This window comes from Dipodomys merriami, unplaced genomic scaffold, assembly GCF_024711535.1.
Source record: "Dipodomys merriami isolate MVZ:Mamm:240054 unplaced genomic scaffold, mDipMer1.0.p SCAF_4, whole genome shotgun sequence".
NCBI lineage: Eukaryota > Metazoa > Chordata > Mammalia > Rodentia > Heteromyidae > Dipodomys > Dipodomys merriami.
This window is the reverse complement of record NW_027205603.1, coordinates 89,132,069-89,152,137: the sequence shown is the minus strand read 5'-3', so window position 1 is coordinate 89,152,137 and position 20,069 is coordinate 89,132,069. Positions and strand designations below refer to the sequence as shown.

General features: G+C 46.3%; 1 protein-coding gene across 4 annotated transcripts in view; it reads left to right on the top strand.

Annotated features, from left to right (window-relative positions):
- The window catches only part of Zfat (zinc finger and AT-hook domain containing), a 243,152-nt gene that overhangs the window by 169,179 nt on the left and 53,904 nt on the right, over positions 1-20,069 (top strand). For all 4 annotated transcript variants that reach the window (XM_069991451.1, XM_069991452.1, XM_069991453.1 and 1 more), the window contains 2 exons: positions 1,319-1,492; positions 16,632-16,720. In XM_069991451.1, the coding sequence (XP_069847552.1) occupies positions 1,319-1,492; positions 16,632-16,720 (263 nt within the window). The remainder of the gene's footprint in view (positions 1-1,318; positions 1,493-16,631; positions 16,721-20,069) is intronic.

Genomic DNA, 20,069 nt, shown 5'->3' with positions numbered 1-20,069 from the left:
TACCATATATTCTCCATACATATATTCTTTACCTATATACCCTCTACCTGTGTACTCTCCACTCGTATATTTTCCACTGGTGTACTGTACCATATATTCTCCATCTGCATAATCTCCATCCATATACTCTCTAACTGTATACTCTCCACCTGTGTACTCTCCACTGGTATACTCTCCACCATATATTCTCCATCTGTATAATCTCCATCCATATACTCTAACTGTATACTCTCCACCTGTGTACTCTCCAGCATATACTCTCCACCCATATACTATGCAGCCATATACTCTCCATTCATGTACTCTCCATCCTGTGCCTTCCATCTGTATGCTCCACAGCATTTGGCATTTTATATTTAATCCCTGCACCATTTTTTTCCTTCTCTATTTGCTCTCAAAATAGAACATGGGACAAGAAAAACAGAAATGAAAATAATAGGTGAATAAAAAAGCATAGAAAACATCGAGAAAGGAGAAAAGACAAATCATGGGTAATGGTATAGGCTTGAACTTGACTCTGCACAGAGAGGTTTATTCATGCACACGGCGTTGTCTGCTCAGAGGACCTGTAACTTGGTTCAGGCTCTTATAATGGTCAAATCATAAGCTGGGACTGATTCACTACTGCTGCTTTAAGCACTGGCTCTGGACAGGTAGATAAAGACAAGACTAAAGTAGACAGTGCCTTAGGGCCTTGCTGTGTGGTGGAGGCACATGGGTATCTGTTGAAGATACCCATTAGTTCCAGGGCCGAGATGCCTCTATACAGTGTAAGCTGCTAGCCCCCCAGCAACAACCAGCGCTGTACAACACTGTTTCATGAACTAAAATCTATTTACATGTAGTCCTAAGTGCCACATCCCATGGGTTTTTGCAAAGGCCCTTGGAGGCTTTCCTTTTATTCTTTAGGCTATTCAGTTCAACTGACTACTTTAGTGACCGTCTGCTTTGCAGATTTCCCAGAGTCTGTACCCTCAAGGAATTCCCAGAGTATGGGAAGAGGCAGAGGTGAACAACTCACTGCGACATACCACAAGCATTCTGGTAGTAGGGAGTTCCAGGACTGAGGAAGAGTGATGGGCCCCTAGGGACATCTGTGTGGGAAGGTCAGAAAGCTGCAGGGTGAGGTCACTGGTGTCCTAAGGATGCGGCCTTATCAGAGGAGCCTGGCATGGGGAGGATGGGGCTTGTGTGGAACACACGAGGGCCCTGCGCTCTGTATCTAGGTATGATATGTTCCTTTGGCCTTGCAGACACATGCATGCACATATATGTGCAATTATACATACAGATCTATCCTTTTTTCTTTGCCTGGTAGGTGTGAAGCCTTTTAAGTGTTCTTTGTGTGAGTATGCGACTCGCAGCAAGAGCAACCTCAAGGCTCACATGAATCGTCACAGCACTGAGAAGACCCACCTGTGTGACATGTGTGGCAAGAAATTCAAGTCCAAGGGGACCTTGAAGAGTCACAAGCTCCTTCATACAGCTGATGGTGAGTCCCTCGCCCGGGGGATCTGCTGCGGATGCGCGTGTGCGTTGGCAGCTGCCATCCCAGGCCCGTAGGGAGAGAGCCCCTCTGTGAGGATGGGTGTCCTCACAGGGCAGCCGCGTCCTGGCCTGACTCCCTCCCCTCCGTGCCCAGACACAGCCGGCCCTGACTCCAGCAGGTACTGCACAAAGTCTCTTCCGGTGTGTAAGAGTGAGGAGGGGCATGGAGAGGGAGGCCACGCAGGGAGGGAGTCATCCTCAAGAGGAAGTGTCTGTCCTCTTCCACCCTCCATCCCACCTGCAGCTTGATGATCTTAAGAATGCCCCTGGTCACACCTAGTCTGAGTTTTGCAGTAGCTGCTCTTTCCACCCAGGGCACCTTAGAGTTCCTGTGTGCGGTCCCAAACAGGGCTCAGCCTAAAATACAATGTGTGTGTGTAGTTTTGACTTTGATGAGGGATAGCTCAATGGATTTCTAAGTTCATATTCCTCAAGAAATGGTGATTGAATTCTTGTATATGACAGTATGAGGTAGATTTTTGGGAACACCAGGTCAGAAAGCACCGATTTCTTTGAGAGGTTTTGATCTAGAATGGAGAACCAGGTAAACAGGCAGTCATCTGAAGATGAGTGTTAAGATGACAGCAAACCCAGGAGACTTGGGAATGAGGGCACAGAGCTAAGAAAGTCCTCCTGCTGTGGACTCCGTATCAGGAAATAGCTCTTCTAGAAAAACATGCAACTTAACCATAAAGCACTTTTAAGTTTGCTTAGAATCTCCTATTGTGTGAGGGACTTGTGAACACAGTAAGGAAACTAATAAAATTTTATTGACAAATGTACTGTTATTTCAGCATTATTATATTTGACATTGTGTGTATTAGTATTTGGTTGTAGAACTTAGAGGGGATTATGATGATTGCCCCTCCCGTTATTATCGCATGTTCTGGGATCATCTTGTATGCGAGCTGGTCAGGTCCTGGGTGAGAATTTGGTTGAGCCTGATGAACTCTGGAAAGGCTGGATGCTTGGCTTAGATTCATCAGAATTGTGGATTTAAGGGCTTGCTGGAGGCTGAAAAAGAACCAGAGTCATACCTGTTAAAATTTAGTGCTATCTAAGTAAGAAAATCCATAATGAAAATAAAATATCCAGTGACAGTAAAGCAGTCATATGTAAGGAGTGAAAGCATTAAAGTCATGTGGTTATTTATGAAATCTGTGCCTCCACAAACCACACTGAGTCTTCCAGCTAGAACTGTGTTTATTGGCGTGATCGTATATTTCTCATAGACGTCCTCAGTTGCAAAGTACTGCTGTCCCCAGACACACATGGTGGTCTGGAGTGTTCTTTGGGTGATGGGCATGGGTAGGAGGGTGTTCACCGGGACCAGAGATGGTTATGTGGCCCCAGGTCTACCTCTGTGATGTGGGTTGAGCTCCTGGGAGGCTGTGCACACAGACAGACTCTGGAAGACTGCTGTCACACGTGGAGGGAAAGACTTGTATGAGGTGTGGTGTCCAAATGACATGCTCAGTGTGTCCTGAGTTCTTCAGTAGGACAGGGAGCGCTGATAGTCAGGGCTGTGCTGCCGTCAGAGCAGCAATGAGGCCTTGGGACAAGGGAATGGCCTCCAAGCCTCATGATATATTTAACAGAACAGTGGAAATTTGTACTGGGTCTCTGCATTTTATTCTATTTTTCTGACATTCTGGGGAGCTTTGTTGTGCTGCACAGTGAAGGGATGAGACTTTAATATTTCAGCCTTAGTGCTATAGGGGACGCAGGATGAGGAGGCTATTAGCCTGGAGGTGTGAGGCTGGTGTGGTTTGATCCTGGGTGAATGGAGGTGACTGCGTTCCTGACTGTCGCGTCTTGTGATGTGTGTTCCCCTGCCACACTTGTCTTCTTGAAGGGTGCTGGTATACTGAGTGTTGAGCCCGAGCTACCTAACCTAGTTCCACTGATCGTGAGCCACCTCGCGTTCATCACCCTACAGGGTTTAGTTTTCTCTTTTCATCTTATAAAAAGCATTTACTTTTACCCCCAGAAACTTTTTTTTTTTTTTTTTTGCCAGTCCTGGGGCTTGAACTCAGGGCCTGGGCACTGTCCTTGAGATGCTTCTGCTCAAGGCTAGTACTCTACCACTTGAGTCACAGCGCCACTTCTGGCTTTTTCTGTTTATGTGGTACTGAGGAATTGAACCCAGGGCTTCATGCATACTAGGCAAGCTCTCTACCACTGAGCCACCTTCCTAACGCCCTCCCCCTCCCCCCAGTAAAATGTTTAACATTTTGAAACAAGCTTACTTACGTTAATTACTAACTTCTACAGTGCATATCACATTTTATCTTATTGATTTAATAGAACTCTTTATATGTTAATAGTTAATCACAGTTTACAAATACTTCTCCCAAGTTATCTTTCTTACTTAGGGTATGTTTTTTTTCTCTCTCTTTTTTATTGTCAAGGTGATCTACATAGGGGTTACAGTTAGGGTTCAGTTTTATATACAGAAGTGGAATCACTTTGCTCCTTTAAATATGTCTGTATTTTCCATTATCTTTCACCCTCCATGAAGTGTCTGTGATAAAAGAAACCTTCCTCATCTTGGGGAAATTCCTTCACTTTGAAGTTTTATTTCTGGTTTCATGACATCTATGGCATTTCCTCTTCTTGAAGCTTCCTTTGGTGTGTCTGTGTGGTAGGAGCCTTCATTTCCACACCGTTGTCCTCTCCTCCCTCTGATAGAAACGGAGAAAGCGGTCCTTTCAATCCAGTATGCTGTGCTGGGCTTCCCGGGATGTCTGCTCTCATCTGAGAGTTTGGTCTGCCTCAGTGATTTTTGTTCTAGTGCATTGTTTCAGAAGGTATTGCTTTAATATTTAGAACTTTATTATTGCACACATGCATGCTGTTTCATTCTGTATTCTTTTCCATGGATACTTCTTCATTTTCTCATTTAAGTATTATTCCTTTGGGTAAACTCGAAACTGTCCAGTCAAGTTAAGAAAAGCATCTCCACCTCCGTCTACTGGATGGCCTTGAGTACCCTCTGCTGATGTAGGTAATGAGCGCTGCACTCTCCAGGCCTGCGCCTGTACTCATTGCTTGGTTGCCTTGATGGAGGGCTCCGCCTGTCACCAGAGGGCACTTTGCAGTGAGCAGCAAACATTGCTTTGAAGCCTGCCTGACACTCTTTGGCCTCTGGTGTATTTGTCATGTCAGCAGGGACTCAGGGTGCTTTTGTCGAGAAGCCGGGGGTCGAGCTGGGAAGGCCTGTCTTGAGTCTTGTGTGGCCCCTTCCTTGTGGGGTGACTGTGGGAAGATTACTTCTCAGAGCCTCGGTTTTCTGATCCATTGAATGAGGATAGCTGCATCCCCTTTCTGGGTGATTTCTGAGCTCTCCCTCCCCTATGAGGTAGAAGAACCCCACAGGGTGCTGAGTTTTCTCCTGCCTTCCCAGTTGTCTCTCCCAGTCACCTGGAAGGGCTCAGGGCACAATCTGTGAGTGCTTTTCTTTCCGTGTGCACACCCCAGTTGAGTTCTCCTCTTGCATGGCTTTTGTACACCGTTAACGTGGAGGGCTTGCGCACTGCCGTTCCCAGTCCTGTCTTCTCCAAGCTCTGTGCCCACTGCCCGCCTGCCCACAGATGTTTCAAGGACCCCTTGAACCTTGTGTTTTCATTGCAAGCTCCTGGCTTTCTTCCCTAGTCCTGGGCTCCTAGGTCCAGGGTGTACTGACATAATGACTACTTTTGGCTTTGGGGCCACATAGTTTCTGTCCCCATCTTTCCTTTGCTTTTGCTTTGTAAAAGCCTAGTGGAAATTATCTTGCCCATGTAATTGTAACCCCTCTGTACAGTATTTTCACACACACACACACACACACACACACACACACACACACACACACACACACACACACACACACACACACACGCCTATTGGAAGCATGTACAAGTCGCTCTTCCTCTCGCTGCCAGCCATGCTTGGCACGTCAGACTCTACTGACTGCTGCTGCACCCCAGCTGGCGCAGTCAGGCTCACAGGTCTGGGTGAGTCTCACCTGTCTGCTGTCACGAGCCGCACACGTGCTTTCTCCACCCGCTCCCTGGCACTACCCGGCAGCCTTTCCCTGTCCAGGCCAACCATCTCCTGCCTCCGTTCCTTCTTCAGAAATTTAACATAGGCTTATTTGGTCATCTCTTTCTTACTTGCACATAAAATAAAAATAAGTAATTTGGTGTTTTTTAATGAAAATGTGTTTCCTGTTGGGGTAACTTTTCTGGATGTCGCTGGCCAAGCAGTCAGTGTCTGAGGTCATTGCTGGTCCCTTCCCAGCACCGTCTCCGGCACTGTTTCCACAGCTGTGGCACCCACTCTGCTGGCTTTGCTGCTGACCCTCTCTGATCCTGTGGGGACAGCATGATCTGGCTGTAGACACGCCCCTTTGCATTGACATCCTATCATCCTCTGAGGACTGTGGGTGTGTCTCTGCTTCTGGCTGAACCATTTGGGCCACAGGAGGCCATTCTTTTGCACATGCCTAGTGACCTGCTACCACTCAACTCTCTCCTTGCGAGACCCCTTCTATAGATTGTTGGTTTGCAGAGAAACATGGGATCAGAGCTCTGCCTTGAGGGTGAATGTATGTTACCATTGTTACATGGATGCCCTGCTGCTTGCCCTTCATTTTGGTGGGCATGGCAGCCATTCACTTGAAAAGCACAATTAAAAATATTTAAAGTTGGTCAGTGGTGCTGGGGATTCAACCCAGGGCCCCACATATGCTAAGTAAATATTGTTCCACTAAGATACATCCCAGCCCCTTGAGTAGGAAAAATATGACCTGAATATTCCTCAAACTCCACACACACACCCCAACCTTCATGTAACTTAATTGAAATGATGACGTGAACATTCAGACCAACTTCTCACCTGAGTGGTGTGGACTACCTGGGCTGCCGGACTTGGTGTCAGGTCATGCAGACACTCAAGACCTGTTCTAATTTCAGACAGTAAGGTACGAAAATCACGCATCTCAGAACTGATGCAATCAGGATATTCATGCTGCCTTTGGGAGAGGAATTGCCCTCTCGACCCCATTTTACAGATGGGGATTGTGGTTGCTGCCTGTCCTTGGCAGCCCCCTAGCTGCACGCTGGGTTCTCTTCTCCACTAGCAGTTAGTACTCATATTCAAACAGAGGCCAGGCACACATGCCTGGGCTCAGAGCCCTTTCTTGGCTCTGTGATCATGTCTGAGCCCCAAACTGTGGCTCGACCTGCACAGCCCTCTCAGCCCCTCTCCCCTTGTCTCTGCATGTCCTCCAGCTCTCACTCCTGCCAGGGGTGGGATGCTGGCCCAGCTGAGGTATTCGCCCTAGCCCCGTGGCTCACAGTGCCTCCCCCCAACACTTTAGTGAAGATGGCTTTCAGATCATTAATGAAAAATATACGTATCATGCTTTTGGTTTCCACTCCTAGGAGAACTCCCCACTGGTTACTCAGTCATGTTGCTTCCAGCTCTCCTTACATCTGTCTTTTTCCAAAATACTGCATAATTTCCTTGTGTATGATCTTTCTGCAAGCAGGCGTGTGTGTGTGTGTGTGTGTGTGTGTGTGTGTGTGTGTGTGTGTGTGTGTGTGTGTGTGTGTGTGTGTGTGTATCTTGTTGCTTGAACTCAGGTCCTGGGCACAGTTCTGAGCGCTTTTGCTCAAGGCTAGCACTCTACCACTTTAAGCCACAGCTCCACTTCCAGTTTTCTGGTGGTTAATTGGACATAAGAGTCTCATGGATTTAACTGCCTGGGCTGGCTTTGAACTGTGATCCTCAGAGCTCAGCCTCCTGAGTAGCTAGGATTACAGATGTGAGCCACCAGCACTGGCGAAAGCAAGAGGCATTTTCAACAGACTATGTTTGTTTTGTATCCTTAGCCCCTAGAATAGCATCTGGTGTATAGTAGGTGCTCAATAAATTTTATTTTAGGAGTTAATAAGTGAAAAATGCATTTTTAAAAAATAAAATGGTTGGGATATAGTAGTACTTAAAAGTACCAATTATTTCCTCCCATTTCATATCTGAGATAATTGTGTTAAATCAAATGCTATGAATTAGATATTTTAAAAATATGGCTGAGGAACTCTTTATTAAATGAATCTTCTTGGGGATTTTTTAATGAAATTAAAAGCTATTGAGTAATTATCCTTCCCTTTACCTGCTTGCAGAGCTAATTCTTCAGATTTATTGGCCTATTTAAAGTGATATATCCATGTTTATTGCATTCCTGTTTCCCCAAAGGAGCTCATTATTGTGTCCTAGCAAGGATGGGCTGTTTTGGGTGAAGGTTTCACACAAGGCTTAGCAGATAGCGTATGCACCAAGGAACTGGTCTGTAAAGGGCGTCATCAAACACTGCGTGCATGTCAGCAGTGTGCCAGGATTAGTGGGAAACCAGTGAAACATCCTTCCTGCTTGGCGTTGAAGTGGGGCTAGATATGTGGTGTGGTGTGGCGGTTCCCAGTGAGGCTGTGTGTCATAGCTTCAGGGGCGGGGGGGTGTGACTTGTGCAGTGCTTTTCTGTTACGCAATCAGGCCAGAGCTCTCTAATCAGAAAAAGAGCTCTTTGAAGCGCAGTGCTAACTCCTTTGGGCCTCCCTTTCCCCCAGTCCAACCTTGCTTATACTCAGATTCAGAATAACTTTTCTGGTGAAGAGTTTGAAGGTGAGTCGCCAGCTTTCGAGCACTCTTGTAATGTGTAATAATTAGACAAGTGGAGAGTTGTCAGTGGGACTTAGGTCTGAGTGGAGGAAATGACTGCCCTCCCTCCTTTGTGACCACACCTTGAAATAGTCTAGGAGATGTGACTGTGAAGGTTTTGTTGGTTTATCTGTTTCATATTTAGCTCCCATTTTTATCCTCTAAAAGCAAAGTCATTCCAGCGTAAAGGAGCCTCATGTATCCTGTGGTTAAGAGAAAGCAGAACACGGAACCCGAGCTAGCAGCCTGTGTCGCGACAAGTTCCCTCAGCACAGAAGGGAAAAGGCCAAGGGGTGGGGTGGGAGTGGGCTGGCTGGACTTGGCCGGTTCCTGTCCTGGCCTTCATGGTGATTTGAAGGCCCAGGAGTATCACATGAGAGCTGTACTCGGGGTCTGTATGAAGCTTTTCTGAACCACAAGACCAAAGTCTCTGTAAATGGAGCCTTGTAAGATTACTGGATAGGCAACCGGAACTGAAATAATTTTGAAATAAATCTTAGTTACCAAAAACCTCTCCACGGTGGAAGGGTCTCGTAGATGCAGTACCTGTCAATTTAATCCAGGTTGGTGCCTCTGTTTTTTTATCTGATGCTCTCTGTCCCCTCCTGATCCATTTCTCCTTGTACCAAAACTGATGTACTAATTACAGAGAACCATGAGGCTAAGTTCAGCGTTTAAGGTACAGAGACTTCTTGCAGTGTATTTTTATTGCTGCAGCTGCTTTGGTTCGGATTTGCCATTGCACCAGTTCCTAGAACCATGAAGCAAATGGCTTTGCAGAATGCTTGCTGCAGTGTGCCTGTGAGGCCTCCTACGGGATGCTCTCCGCACAGAGGCAGCCTCTGTGCTAGGCTGGGCAGGTAACTTGAGGACTAGGGAGAGCAGCCCTGGATGGGACACTTCCTGCCTGCAAAGCCTGGAGCAAGTGCTTCATCATCCCCACTTGACACAGAGAAGTGTTTGTTTCTAGTGACTTTAGTAACAAATTACCATCAATCTACTGGCTTAGAACAACACAAGCTTATTATGTCACAGTTATGGAGGACAGCAGTCTACAACCTGGCTGTCAGTCGGGCTGCATTTCTTCTGGAGACTTGGGTGCTTCTGTATCCTAGGTCTGTCGGCATCCTTTGGCTTATGAGCCTCTTTTTTCTCCCAGAGAGCCAGCAGCTCCACATCCTTCAATTCTTCTGACTCTGCTTCATCAATGGAATTCTCTGATCCCCTTGCCTTCCTCTTGTGATTTCACTGGGTCCACATGGATGCATAATCCATGACCATCTTCCAGAACAAGAGCCTTACAAGCTTGATCATATCATATCTACAGAATCTTCTGTTCTCTATCTAAAGTAGCATGTGTAGGATTCAAGGATTGAGACTCGGGTATTTTTTTGGCTGATGGGGGCAACTTGCGGGGTGGGCTCACACTACATGTGAGGGTCCAGGAACTGCTTCCCTAGAGGCTGGGGTTCTTGTATTCTCAACAGCTCTTAGCTACACATTGTGAGGATGGATATTTGCAGTAGTTAATCCACACCATCATGGGAAGATCCTTTTTCTTCTTGTGTCAGTAGGATGGCACAATACAATAGAAAATATTCAGGGTATCACTATTGAAAAAGGCTAGAAAAAAAAGGTATAAAATCAGTTTTCCAAAAACTGCTGAAAATTTACTTATGCAAAATATCACCTTTCCCAGTAAGCCCGGATAAACAGTCATCAGGCGGCATGCTCACTGTTGTGCCTATAAATATTTTTACTAAATAACAGTTTAGATTTATGGAAATTTCTCCTCTGAGTGTGTTCAGGCCCCTTCAAGTTGGAGGGACGCACACAGTTTGATTTGGCAGTGATTCTTAAGTTAGCAGACATTTCAAAACAAGCTGCCTTAAATCTAGAGGAATTTTCCATCATCATCTCCCTCTCATCTGATGGAATCCAAATGCCAGAAGCCAAAGGTGATGGCTGAGATTCTGCTGTATTGAATTCCTCTTGAGTTCTCTGTGGAGCTCTATTTAAAGTAACTGCTGCAGGGATGGAATCATCAAGCCTGCTAGGGGGTGGTAGGAAATAAGGGAAAGAGCCAGTGCCCTGCATGGCAAGGATTGTCCACAAGGTGGGAGCCTCGTAGGTCCTGCAGGTGAGAGTGGAATCTGAGCCTGGTGCCCAGCCCACAGGGACGAGGCCCAGGGCACTTGAGTCCCTTTGTGCTCAGCCAGCTCCCCTTCCCTTCCACAGCAGGCAGCCATGGCCAGGGCAGCCGCAGGTTTGTTGTGCCTCTCTTCCTCTTCCCTACCTCCAGATCCCTCCCCACTCCGTCCTCCCAGCCCAGGTGTCTTAACTCCCCAGGGAAGGCTGGAGCACAGGGTAGGTGGGAGGTCAGGATCATTTCAATGCAGACTCAGCTTTCTGTGACTATCTGGAAACACTTGAATTCAGCCAGCATCCTGCTGCCAGGCTCAGGCCTGGCTCAGGTCAGAGGCCAGCTGTGGCGGTCAGCTCTTTATCCCTGGGATGAGGCCAGGAGCTCCCTTTAGACCAAGAAACAGATTCCTTTTAAAAGGGTACTTAATTCTGTAAAGATGCCACCCCCTGGAAGGATGAGCAGGATCTGTGAGGACTTTGATGGGGATACACATATCTGAGGGAAATGGAGCTGGTGGTGAAATGCTGCATCTGTGGCAGGAGCCGTGGTCACTGCAGTGGATCCTGCGGGCAGCCTGGCACTCAGAGGACGCCGACTGAGCACCACAGTGCATCTGCTGAGTGGGCCTTTTCTCTCTCCTCCTGCAGCAGAGGCCGCGTAATCTACACACTGTCATGTGGGCCTCAGACTGTATTCTTTGGACTGCATGACACCTCTCGCCTCTCTTCAGGGAATGTGATGCCGTTCTGAGCAGCATCATTGTTGGGGGACTTCCGGCATCATGTCTGAGGTTTGTCTGCCTGTGAACTTGATATAAATTGATGGAAACAGTATGTATTCTTCAGGGTCACCCTCATTTTTAACATTACATTTGTGAGATTCATCTAGGTGGTTGTGATTTTGGCTTTTAGCATTGGGGCCTCTGGGTCAAATGAGAATTCCCAAGATTATGGATTTCTTAACTTGTCACCAGCCTTTGTAACTACAGTGAGCTTTTCCTCTCAAGAATGTGGGTTGCAGGAGCTAGGAGCACTTTTTGCTATACAGAGCATCCCCAGGAAGAGGCAAATGACTGAAGATTTTCTTCTCCTCACGAGCAAAACTTGACTCAAAGTGACTTACAAAGATTCAGTCCTGTTTCAGAAGACAAGAACCAGCTAGCCCTAAGACTCATATTTGAAGCCCCTGTTTTTCTCTTCCTAATGAAGAAAAGGGACAAGAAGTCTGGCCTGACACAGTCCTGCAAGCCAGAGGGTGCAGCCAGTGCGGGCTGGGCAGGTACCTTTAACCTTAGGAACCATGGGAACCATATCATGGTTCTTTGGGACCAGATCTTGTGGTCCTTGTGCAGTAGATAGTGAGCTGTCTCAGTCTATTAACTGTGGTGCCAGTGGTCTGAAACGCAACGTTACATCACAGCCACAAAACCCAACCCCATCTTATGAGGGTGCCCTCAGTTCTGTCACCTCACGTGTGAATGACTCTTAAACCGTTTCTCATGTGCATTCATGGGGTGATTATATAGCTAAGATGACAGTGTAAAGATCATGGTGGGTACCTGGAAATTAATCATAATTATTCCTTATGTAATGTTAAGGTGTGATGGTAAGGTGGTGATTCATTCCCTTTTTTTTTTGACAATCCATTATTTTATTTATTCCTTCCATCATTATGGCTTAGGTATCAGGGGACTTCTCTTCCATAAAATTCTTCCCTTCTTTTGAGTTCTTCCTTCTCATATAGTTCCAGGAGTATGGTGACCACCGTGTTTTGATGGCTGTGCTTTTGTGTTGGCTCTCAGTCTACTTTTCAAAAAAATATTCCAGAGACATGGAAGAGTCTCTTACTCCTTCATTGCTTAGTAATAGATACCTTCTATAGCACAATTTGTATTTATTTGTTAACTCACAATGCCAACAGGTAGTGCACAGATCAAAAAGCTCCTGTTCACAAAGCATCTATGACATCAGCTCATAGTGCTCTCAGCGTGTTTGCTGTCCTTGGAACTTCTTTCTGTGGATTAAATCTGGGTTTGCTCCCTCTTGGGCTAATTGTTTAGTCATGCCCTTCTTTGCCCTCTGCTTTCTGGGGTCCTGCTGTTTTTAACTCATTCTTGTTGCTTGGGGTGCTCGCCTAAATTCCAGCTACCCTTATTCTCAGAAGCCCTCACGTCTTAATACATAGGCTGTGGTGGAAAAGTGGACAGTGCTAGCCTCATAGTGTCCACAGCCTGTGAGGCACCAGACAGTCCAGTAGGGATGGACCAGGGAACTGCGTTGGGCTTCAGACAGTTTAGCTACAGTGGTAGACAACACTGATAACAGCAAGCAGAAAACAAAGTTGGTGAGGCTAAACTTTGAGTGAGCAAGACAGGCAATGTTTGTAAAATACACTATGTTACAGTGGAACTGTGGAAACATCTCAGATATTAAAAATTGGACTATGAACATGAAAATATGATTCTGAAATGTTAAGTTTCAATATAAAAATAGTCTAAGCTCCGGAGTACTAGAAGACTAGAAGCAAATCAGTAAAGGAGGGGGGCTGTCATTTAAATAGCAGTTGTAGAAGGATTTAGTGAGAAGGTGACATTCTCATGAAGACTTGAGCTGAGCCAGCAGAGCCCTGGGGCTCGGGCACCGAGGCCTGGGGGTGGGGTGGGTGCCCGCATCTAAGGAGTGCAGAGAAAGTTGACCTTGAGCTCAGAGAGGACAGAACCCCACGCCCTGAGGACCCTGCCTCCACTGCCAGGTTTGTGTTTGTTCTGGGTGGAGATGAGGCCAAGAGACCTTGAGGGGCAGGAGAGCCGGCATTTCTACAAACTCTCCACTACTGTAGCCACACTGTATCATAATTTTACAAGTATTTCCCCAGCTCTGTTTTTATCTTTTTGTTTTGGGCTGGCTTCATTAGAACAGAATTTGAACGTGGCTAATGGGAGTTTTTGGGTGGGACAGACCAAGGTCTGAATCTGGGCTCTGCCGCTTGCTTTGTGGTCAGTCTGTGACTCAGGTCTGTGATTCTTGCTCCTTGTGTGTACCTGGGTGCTGCCACTGTATCCAGGTCTGGTTGTATGCTGGGATAGGACATATCGGGACCTGGCCTAGCCATGGTGCCTGACAGTTCAGTAGGCAGAACTAGCCTGGTGTGTTGTGGGAAAAAGGAATGGTTTTTCAAAACCAGCCAAGATTTCTTTCCTTTGTAATTATTTTTCTTTTCATGAGGTGCTGTGTGATTCATGTTTACACACAGCTGTTTGAGGTTCGTCTGCCAGCCCTGTGAGGTCAGTGTAACCTGAGCACATGCTGGGAGGCCTTGTCCTCTACCTGTGACCCTCTACCTGATAGCCTGAGAGCATTGCTCCTTTGTGATTGCTCCTGAATCTGCATTCTGTGATTTGAATTGGGCAGCAAAAGATCCTCCCAGGCCTTTTTGATTGGGGCTGTCAGTGGGTGCTGAAAACATGCGTGGCGTTTATTCCTGGGGCTCTGTGGTAGGCGCTGCGTTCTTCCCCTGTCGAGCACAGCCCTCAGAGTAGCATATCCATGCAAGGCCACCCCTGCTCCTAAGTGAGGCAGTCCTATTTATTCATTTCCAGGTATCTCTTTAGTATTTAATCTTTTACTCTTTGATCCAACTGTTGGATAATGAGTGACAAATTATCACAGCAGAGAATTTGTTTTCCTCCCTTGTCCCAGTTTGGGGGATAAAGAACCCAAGTTCCATTTTCCTAAGTCCCCCGACACAGAGATGTTGTATTCATGTGAGGCACGTGTCAGCTGAGATGCATAGCTCAGATTACTCTGATGATGGGTAGACATATTTGGCCTTAGGCCTGAGAAAAACATAATGTGGTGTTGAAGAAAATATTTTAATTGCTCTCTAATGATGACTGTGTGCCTGACAAGTAAAAAAAAAAAATCCCTGTACTTTGGAATTGAAGAATTAAGTCACATCTGGAATTCTCTGTTCATTCTACCTGAAGAGATTGACACAGCTATAGTAGTAATATTTTTCTGCCATTTGGGTATTTTGCTGCTCTTATCAAGAGAGTATTATTTCTGTAACATGTAGAGACTTTGATGTGTTTTTGCCCCCTTGCTATTTGAGCTTAAGAAAATGCATGGCATGTGTTAGTGTGTGATGTATTCAGTGATGATGTTGCCACCATGAGCAGGCAAGTCATGGTTCCTGTCCCTGGGTAGCTGGTGACAGCCCTGCTCTGTGGGCTGCGAGAGAGTTGTTCCATCTGAGTTTTGAGTTGAATTGAGAAAGATCAGATGCAGACAGGTAGTGTATACAGTCATAATGAAAGCAAAGGAATCAGTGAAGGCATCTTGCAAGTGTGAGGCAATGGAGCCCACTTACAGAGGGGTCCACAAAAGTCAGAGAAGGTAAGTTCTTTGTCTAGAGATACATCCATGCTTAGCTCTTGGAACTTCAGTCGTGTGGGAAAGAAGTATGCATGGATGGTTGAATGGTGGGTGGATGGATGGGTAAGTGGTGGGTAAGTGGATAGAGGGATGGATAAGTGGATGGATGGGAAATCTCATGAAGGCAAAAACAAAAATCTCAGCTTAGAGGCTTTTGCAGTTGCCTCAGAAAGAAATGGGTCTAAATACTAGATTTCTATATTATACAGAAGTATTTAGACCCAGTGAGGAGTTAGAGAAATATATAGACATGGGCAATGGGAGCTGGAATCAGGTGCTGAGAGCATGAGGTGAGTGAAAGGTACATGTGTATAATAATGCAGAAGGAGGCTATGGGAGTTGGGGAAATCAGATGGGTGATAAACTTAGGAGGATTGGTAATGGAGCCCATTGGTGAGGGAGATAACAGGTCGAGCTTGGGACAGTTAAGCAATTCAGTGGCCAGTCCAGCAGATAGTCACATAATCAAGTCTCAGGTTCATGGAAGAGATTCAAGGGGGAGGTGCAGATTTAGCAGGTTTGCAGAAACCTGTAGAGGACAGTTGTGTGCCAGGATGCTTGGCACATGAGAAGAGCAGGCAGGGAGCTAGAGCACAGCAGAACATCGGTGTATGAAGGGGGTTGACAGAACAGATAACCAGCGCCAATAGTCAAGGGCCCAGAGGCAGAGTTGTCTCGAGTCCAATGCTGATATTTTCCAGGGTTTGAGCAGTCAGCAGAGTTACCTGCCGCAGAGTCATGCAGTAAAGTTGGGAATGGCACCTTCCACTGGCTCGGTCTCACGAGCACATTGATTACTGTGGTGCAAATGTGTTTTGTGGCTACTTGGTGCCATTCACCAGTTTTGTCTGGATTTGGGAGTGTATCACAGGAGTACAGAGGCTGCAGCTGATCTGAGAGGGGAGGCATGAGGGCAGAGCAGAGGAGCCAGCGCCCCTGGGGAGCCACAGTGCAGGACTGTGTTAGAAGCCGCAAGGAGAGACACTTACTGCTGTGGAGCACACGTTGCACTTCTCTTTGGTTGCACATGCTTATGTTACTGAAAATGGAGCTTTTATTCACACTAATCAGGAAGAAGAGTGTAGTGTGCTCTGCATATCTGTGCACATGTATCCTGTTCTCCCTACATTGACTATGTGAATATCATTAGGACATTCATCTTCCTAAGTGAGCAGTGTTTCATATTTTTTCTGTAGTTTTCTTTCTAGCATTCCTTAAAAGTGCTGCACACGGTCCCACCAGCATTATGAGTTCTACAAAACATATCTTGCTCCTTGCAGAAGACCATTCTGCAGACCCTGCTGACACTCAGGATCACAGCTGAGTTCCTTGTGGAGCCTTTCATGTTCTGCCCTGGCCAGCTCAGCCCCTGGCTTCTGGCAGGCTTCACATTCTGGGATCCTAGAGTGTGGGAGGAAGATTCAGCGGTTCATGTCCTGCTCGTGCCATGGTGCATCTATCTGCTGAGCTCCCTCACCGTGGAGACCTCTTCCTGATGCCCTTCTCTCTGTCAGCCAGCCACATCCTCACTCTCTCCTTAGGATTCTTCTCCAGTGTTGCTACTCCTGAGGCCCAGAGACCTCATCCAGACCATCTCCAGGGAACTGCTGGGCTCCTTCCCGCTCCATGTTGAAGACCGAGCAGGCCGCTAGCGTCTGTGCACTCCCGTCTTGGTCCCATCTGGGATCCTGTCTCCTGCCTGTCAGGGGCCACCTGTGTGTCTCTGGCTCCATGCCCGACCTCATTCACTCTCAGGAGCTGCCAGCCTGGTGATGCTTACCTTGTGCTCCGCTTCTTTCCAGGGAAGCAGTTCAAGTGCACGGTGTGTGACTATACGGCGGCCCAGAAGCCACAGCTGCTGCGGCACATGGAGCAGCATGCTTCCTTCAAGGTAGGGCACCTGGGAGGCAGAGGCAGAGGCGGAAGCCTGGCCAATGACGTGTTACCTGTGGATGATGCCTTCACTTGCAGGCTCGTCGCCAGTACGCGTGGAGTCTCAGGGTGTGCACTCTCTCTCTCTCTCTCTCTCTCTCTCTCTCTCTCTCTCTCTCTCTCTCTCTCTCTCTCTCTCTCACTCACTCTCTCTTTCTCTTTCTCTCTCTCTCTTTGTCTCTGTCTCTGTCTCTCTCTTTCTCTTTCTCTCTGTCTCTGTCTCTGTCTCTGTCTGTCTGTCTGTCTGTCTGTCTGTCTGTCTGTCTGTCTGTCTGTCTGTCTGTCTGTCTGTCTGTCTGTCTGTCTCTCTCTCTCTCTCGTGCTCTTTTCAGAAGCACAGCTTTTCTCTGTACTTTGGAAACCAAGTCCATGAACAGTGGGGAAGAAGACACAGACAGAAGACAAGGCATGCTCTTACCCACAAAACAGAGTGATAAAGCAAAGACTGTAGGCTCTGGCACATATACTTGTGCCTTTAGATGACTGCAAGCAAATCACCTGGTAGAACAAGTGTGACAAAGTGTAAGGGCAGGAAGTAGTTTCCAGGTGCCTGGCAGGTAGTAGGAGCTCAGGAGATGGTGGCTTGTCTGTGTCTTCTTAATAACTATTAAGTCATATTTCTTTAATATAGCTGATGGTTTTTGTTAACATTGTCTATGGTACAGTTATAGAGCACAAGAACTTTGGACCAGCAGATTAATCTATACAAGTTTTTGCTCACTTCAGGGCCATTCTGACCCTAACATTGCTGCTGTTGCTTATGTGGGAATGTGAAAATGGCTCTATAATGTCTCTGGAACTGGTCTTTACCTCAAAGCTTGCACTGAGCCATCTCATAGGTGCTGGCATTGTACCATGAGCCCCACAGCCATGGACCCCAGTCTCCCCACACTCCATCCTGGAAGGACTGCAGTCTGAATCCAGAGGTCTTCCGCATGACACCTACTGTGTACTTAATTAAAACGAGCTTTATTTTACATCTCACAGGACACGATGCATTTCTTTGGGAAACCAAACTTTCTTGGACTTAGTGCACTTATCATGCTTGAGAGCAGAAAACTAAGGCAACTGTTGCTTTATAGATGAGAAACTTAGGCCCATTGGGAAGGGTCATTTTTTGGGCAACTCCAGCTCTTGTGGGCCTTTGCATCCCTGTGCTGTTTGCAATGTGGACGGTTCCTGTTCCCTTCTAGTCAGGTACAGCTGAAGCTGTCTTTGGTCCTGAAACCTTCAGTTTTGGGTGCAGAGGAGCTGGAGGGGGGATCACGTGGTTAAGTATCATTGATGCGTACTTACCTTCTTTTTCCTGCCATCATGCCGCATCTGGAGCTGCTGCTCTGAACCGGCCCCTGGGTCACGGCCCTCCAGCGGGTCTGGGCTCCCTCCCTACTGAGTGGAGCCCCAGCTGGGAATGAGGGGCCACAGTGAGGAGTACTAAAGCCAACCTTGGCCTCTCATCACTGTCCTCCTATGCCAGTTGGTGAGGCATTGTTTCTCAGGTAATTGGGACTGGCAGCCACATGAAGAACTTTCCATGCCCCACACGCTCATCTTGACAGTAGTAATTACACTTTCCTCATCATCCCTGTATTGGCTTCCTCTTGCTATAATGACTACCACCAAGATAAACATAAACTATATTTGTTAACCTTCAGTTCCCTAATTCTGAAAAGTCCAACGTGAGTTCTGCTGGGATAAAATCAAGGTGTTTCCTTTCAGAGGCTCCAGGAGTAACTCACCTTTCCTGCTTCCAGGGCTACTTGTAGTCCTTGGCTTTTGGCCCCTTCCTCTCTTTCAGAGCCAGCATCCCACGTCTCATCACGTCTTCCACTCTTCTACTTGGAGGGGCTCTTGGGACAATACTGGATCCACTTGGATAACCCACAAAACGCTCTCACCTGTGGTCACATGACTCATTCCGCCTACATTCTTAATCCCTTTTTGTCTCTTAGAATAATATGAATATAGGGTCTAGTGCTTAGGAGATAGACATCTTTGGAGAGGAATTATTCTGCTATTATATCTCACTGTTTTTTTGTTTTGTTTTTGCTTTCACATCTCCTGATAGTAGAACATTTTTACTGATATCAGAAAACTCATAATGTACACACACACACACACACACACACACACACACACACACACACACACACACACACACACACACACACACACACACACACACACACACACACATTATACCAATGGCACACCTTCCAAAGAAATTGTTTATCTTTTTTTTTTAACCAATCATATTTTTGGCTTTAGAATCTTGGGTAGATATTAACTAAAGCTGTTGCAGTAAGCTTGCAAGATGAGCCAGTTTGTTTTTCTAGAGGTAGATATGTATCTTACAGTATATGGTTTATGGCAGGAAACATGGAAATAGACAAATTCCTATACTTTAAAATATGGCATGTTTTCTACTTATGTATTTATTTAGTGTTCACTAAGATTCTAAAAATGCTTACAGAACCCTTACCTTGCAAAATGTTTTTAGTGCATGTTCTTTTTTTTTTTTTTAATGTGGCTTAAGTCTTATAGCAAATGGACATCGTGTGTGTGTGTGTGTGTGTGTGTGTGTGTGTGTGTGTGTGTGTGTGTGTGTGTGTGTGTGTGTGTGTGTGTGTGTGTGTGTGTGTGTGTGTGTGTGTGTGTGTGTGTGTGTGTGTGTGTATCCAGGCTTGAACTCAGGGCCTGGGCATTGTCTCTTAGCTTTTTTGCTCAGGGCTGGTGTTCTACTACTTGAGCCACGGTTCTACTTCCAGATTTTTACTTGTTCATTGGAGATAGAGTCTCATAGACTTTTCTGGCCAGGCTGTCCTCAAACCTTGATTCTCAAATCTCAGCCTTCTGATTAGCTAGGATTACAGACATATGAGCCTATCCAGAACACATAGTACTCTTGACCTTAATTAACAGTGAATATACTTGCTTGTGATGTATGTGATGGACTGCTGACTAAGCCCAGACATCTCTAAATAAGTGGGGGTTCCTTCCATTTATCAGCCCAGCCCCTTGCTTTCTTGCTGATAATTAGGCCCACACATTGCCATGTTAGACAGTATGGCTAGTAGGCAGGATTCACCTTGTGGATCTCTTAGATAAATATTCTGAGACAAGGCTGGCCAATCCAGCTAGCAATCACCTTGCATCTGTATCATAAATGACTATTTTAAAATAAAGTTGATCTTTTCATTTGAAGAGAATGCTTCATTTTTTTTTGCTAGCATTGCATGTATCATTGCACACTATGTGTTAGAGGTAGATGTTTGATTCTGGAGTCATATTACCTGCGAAGTTGGATT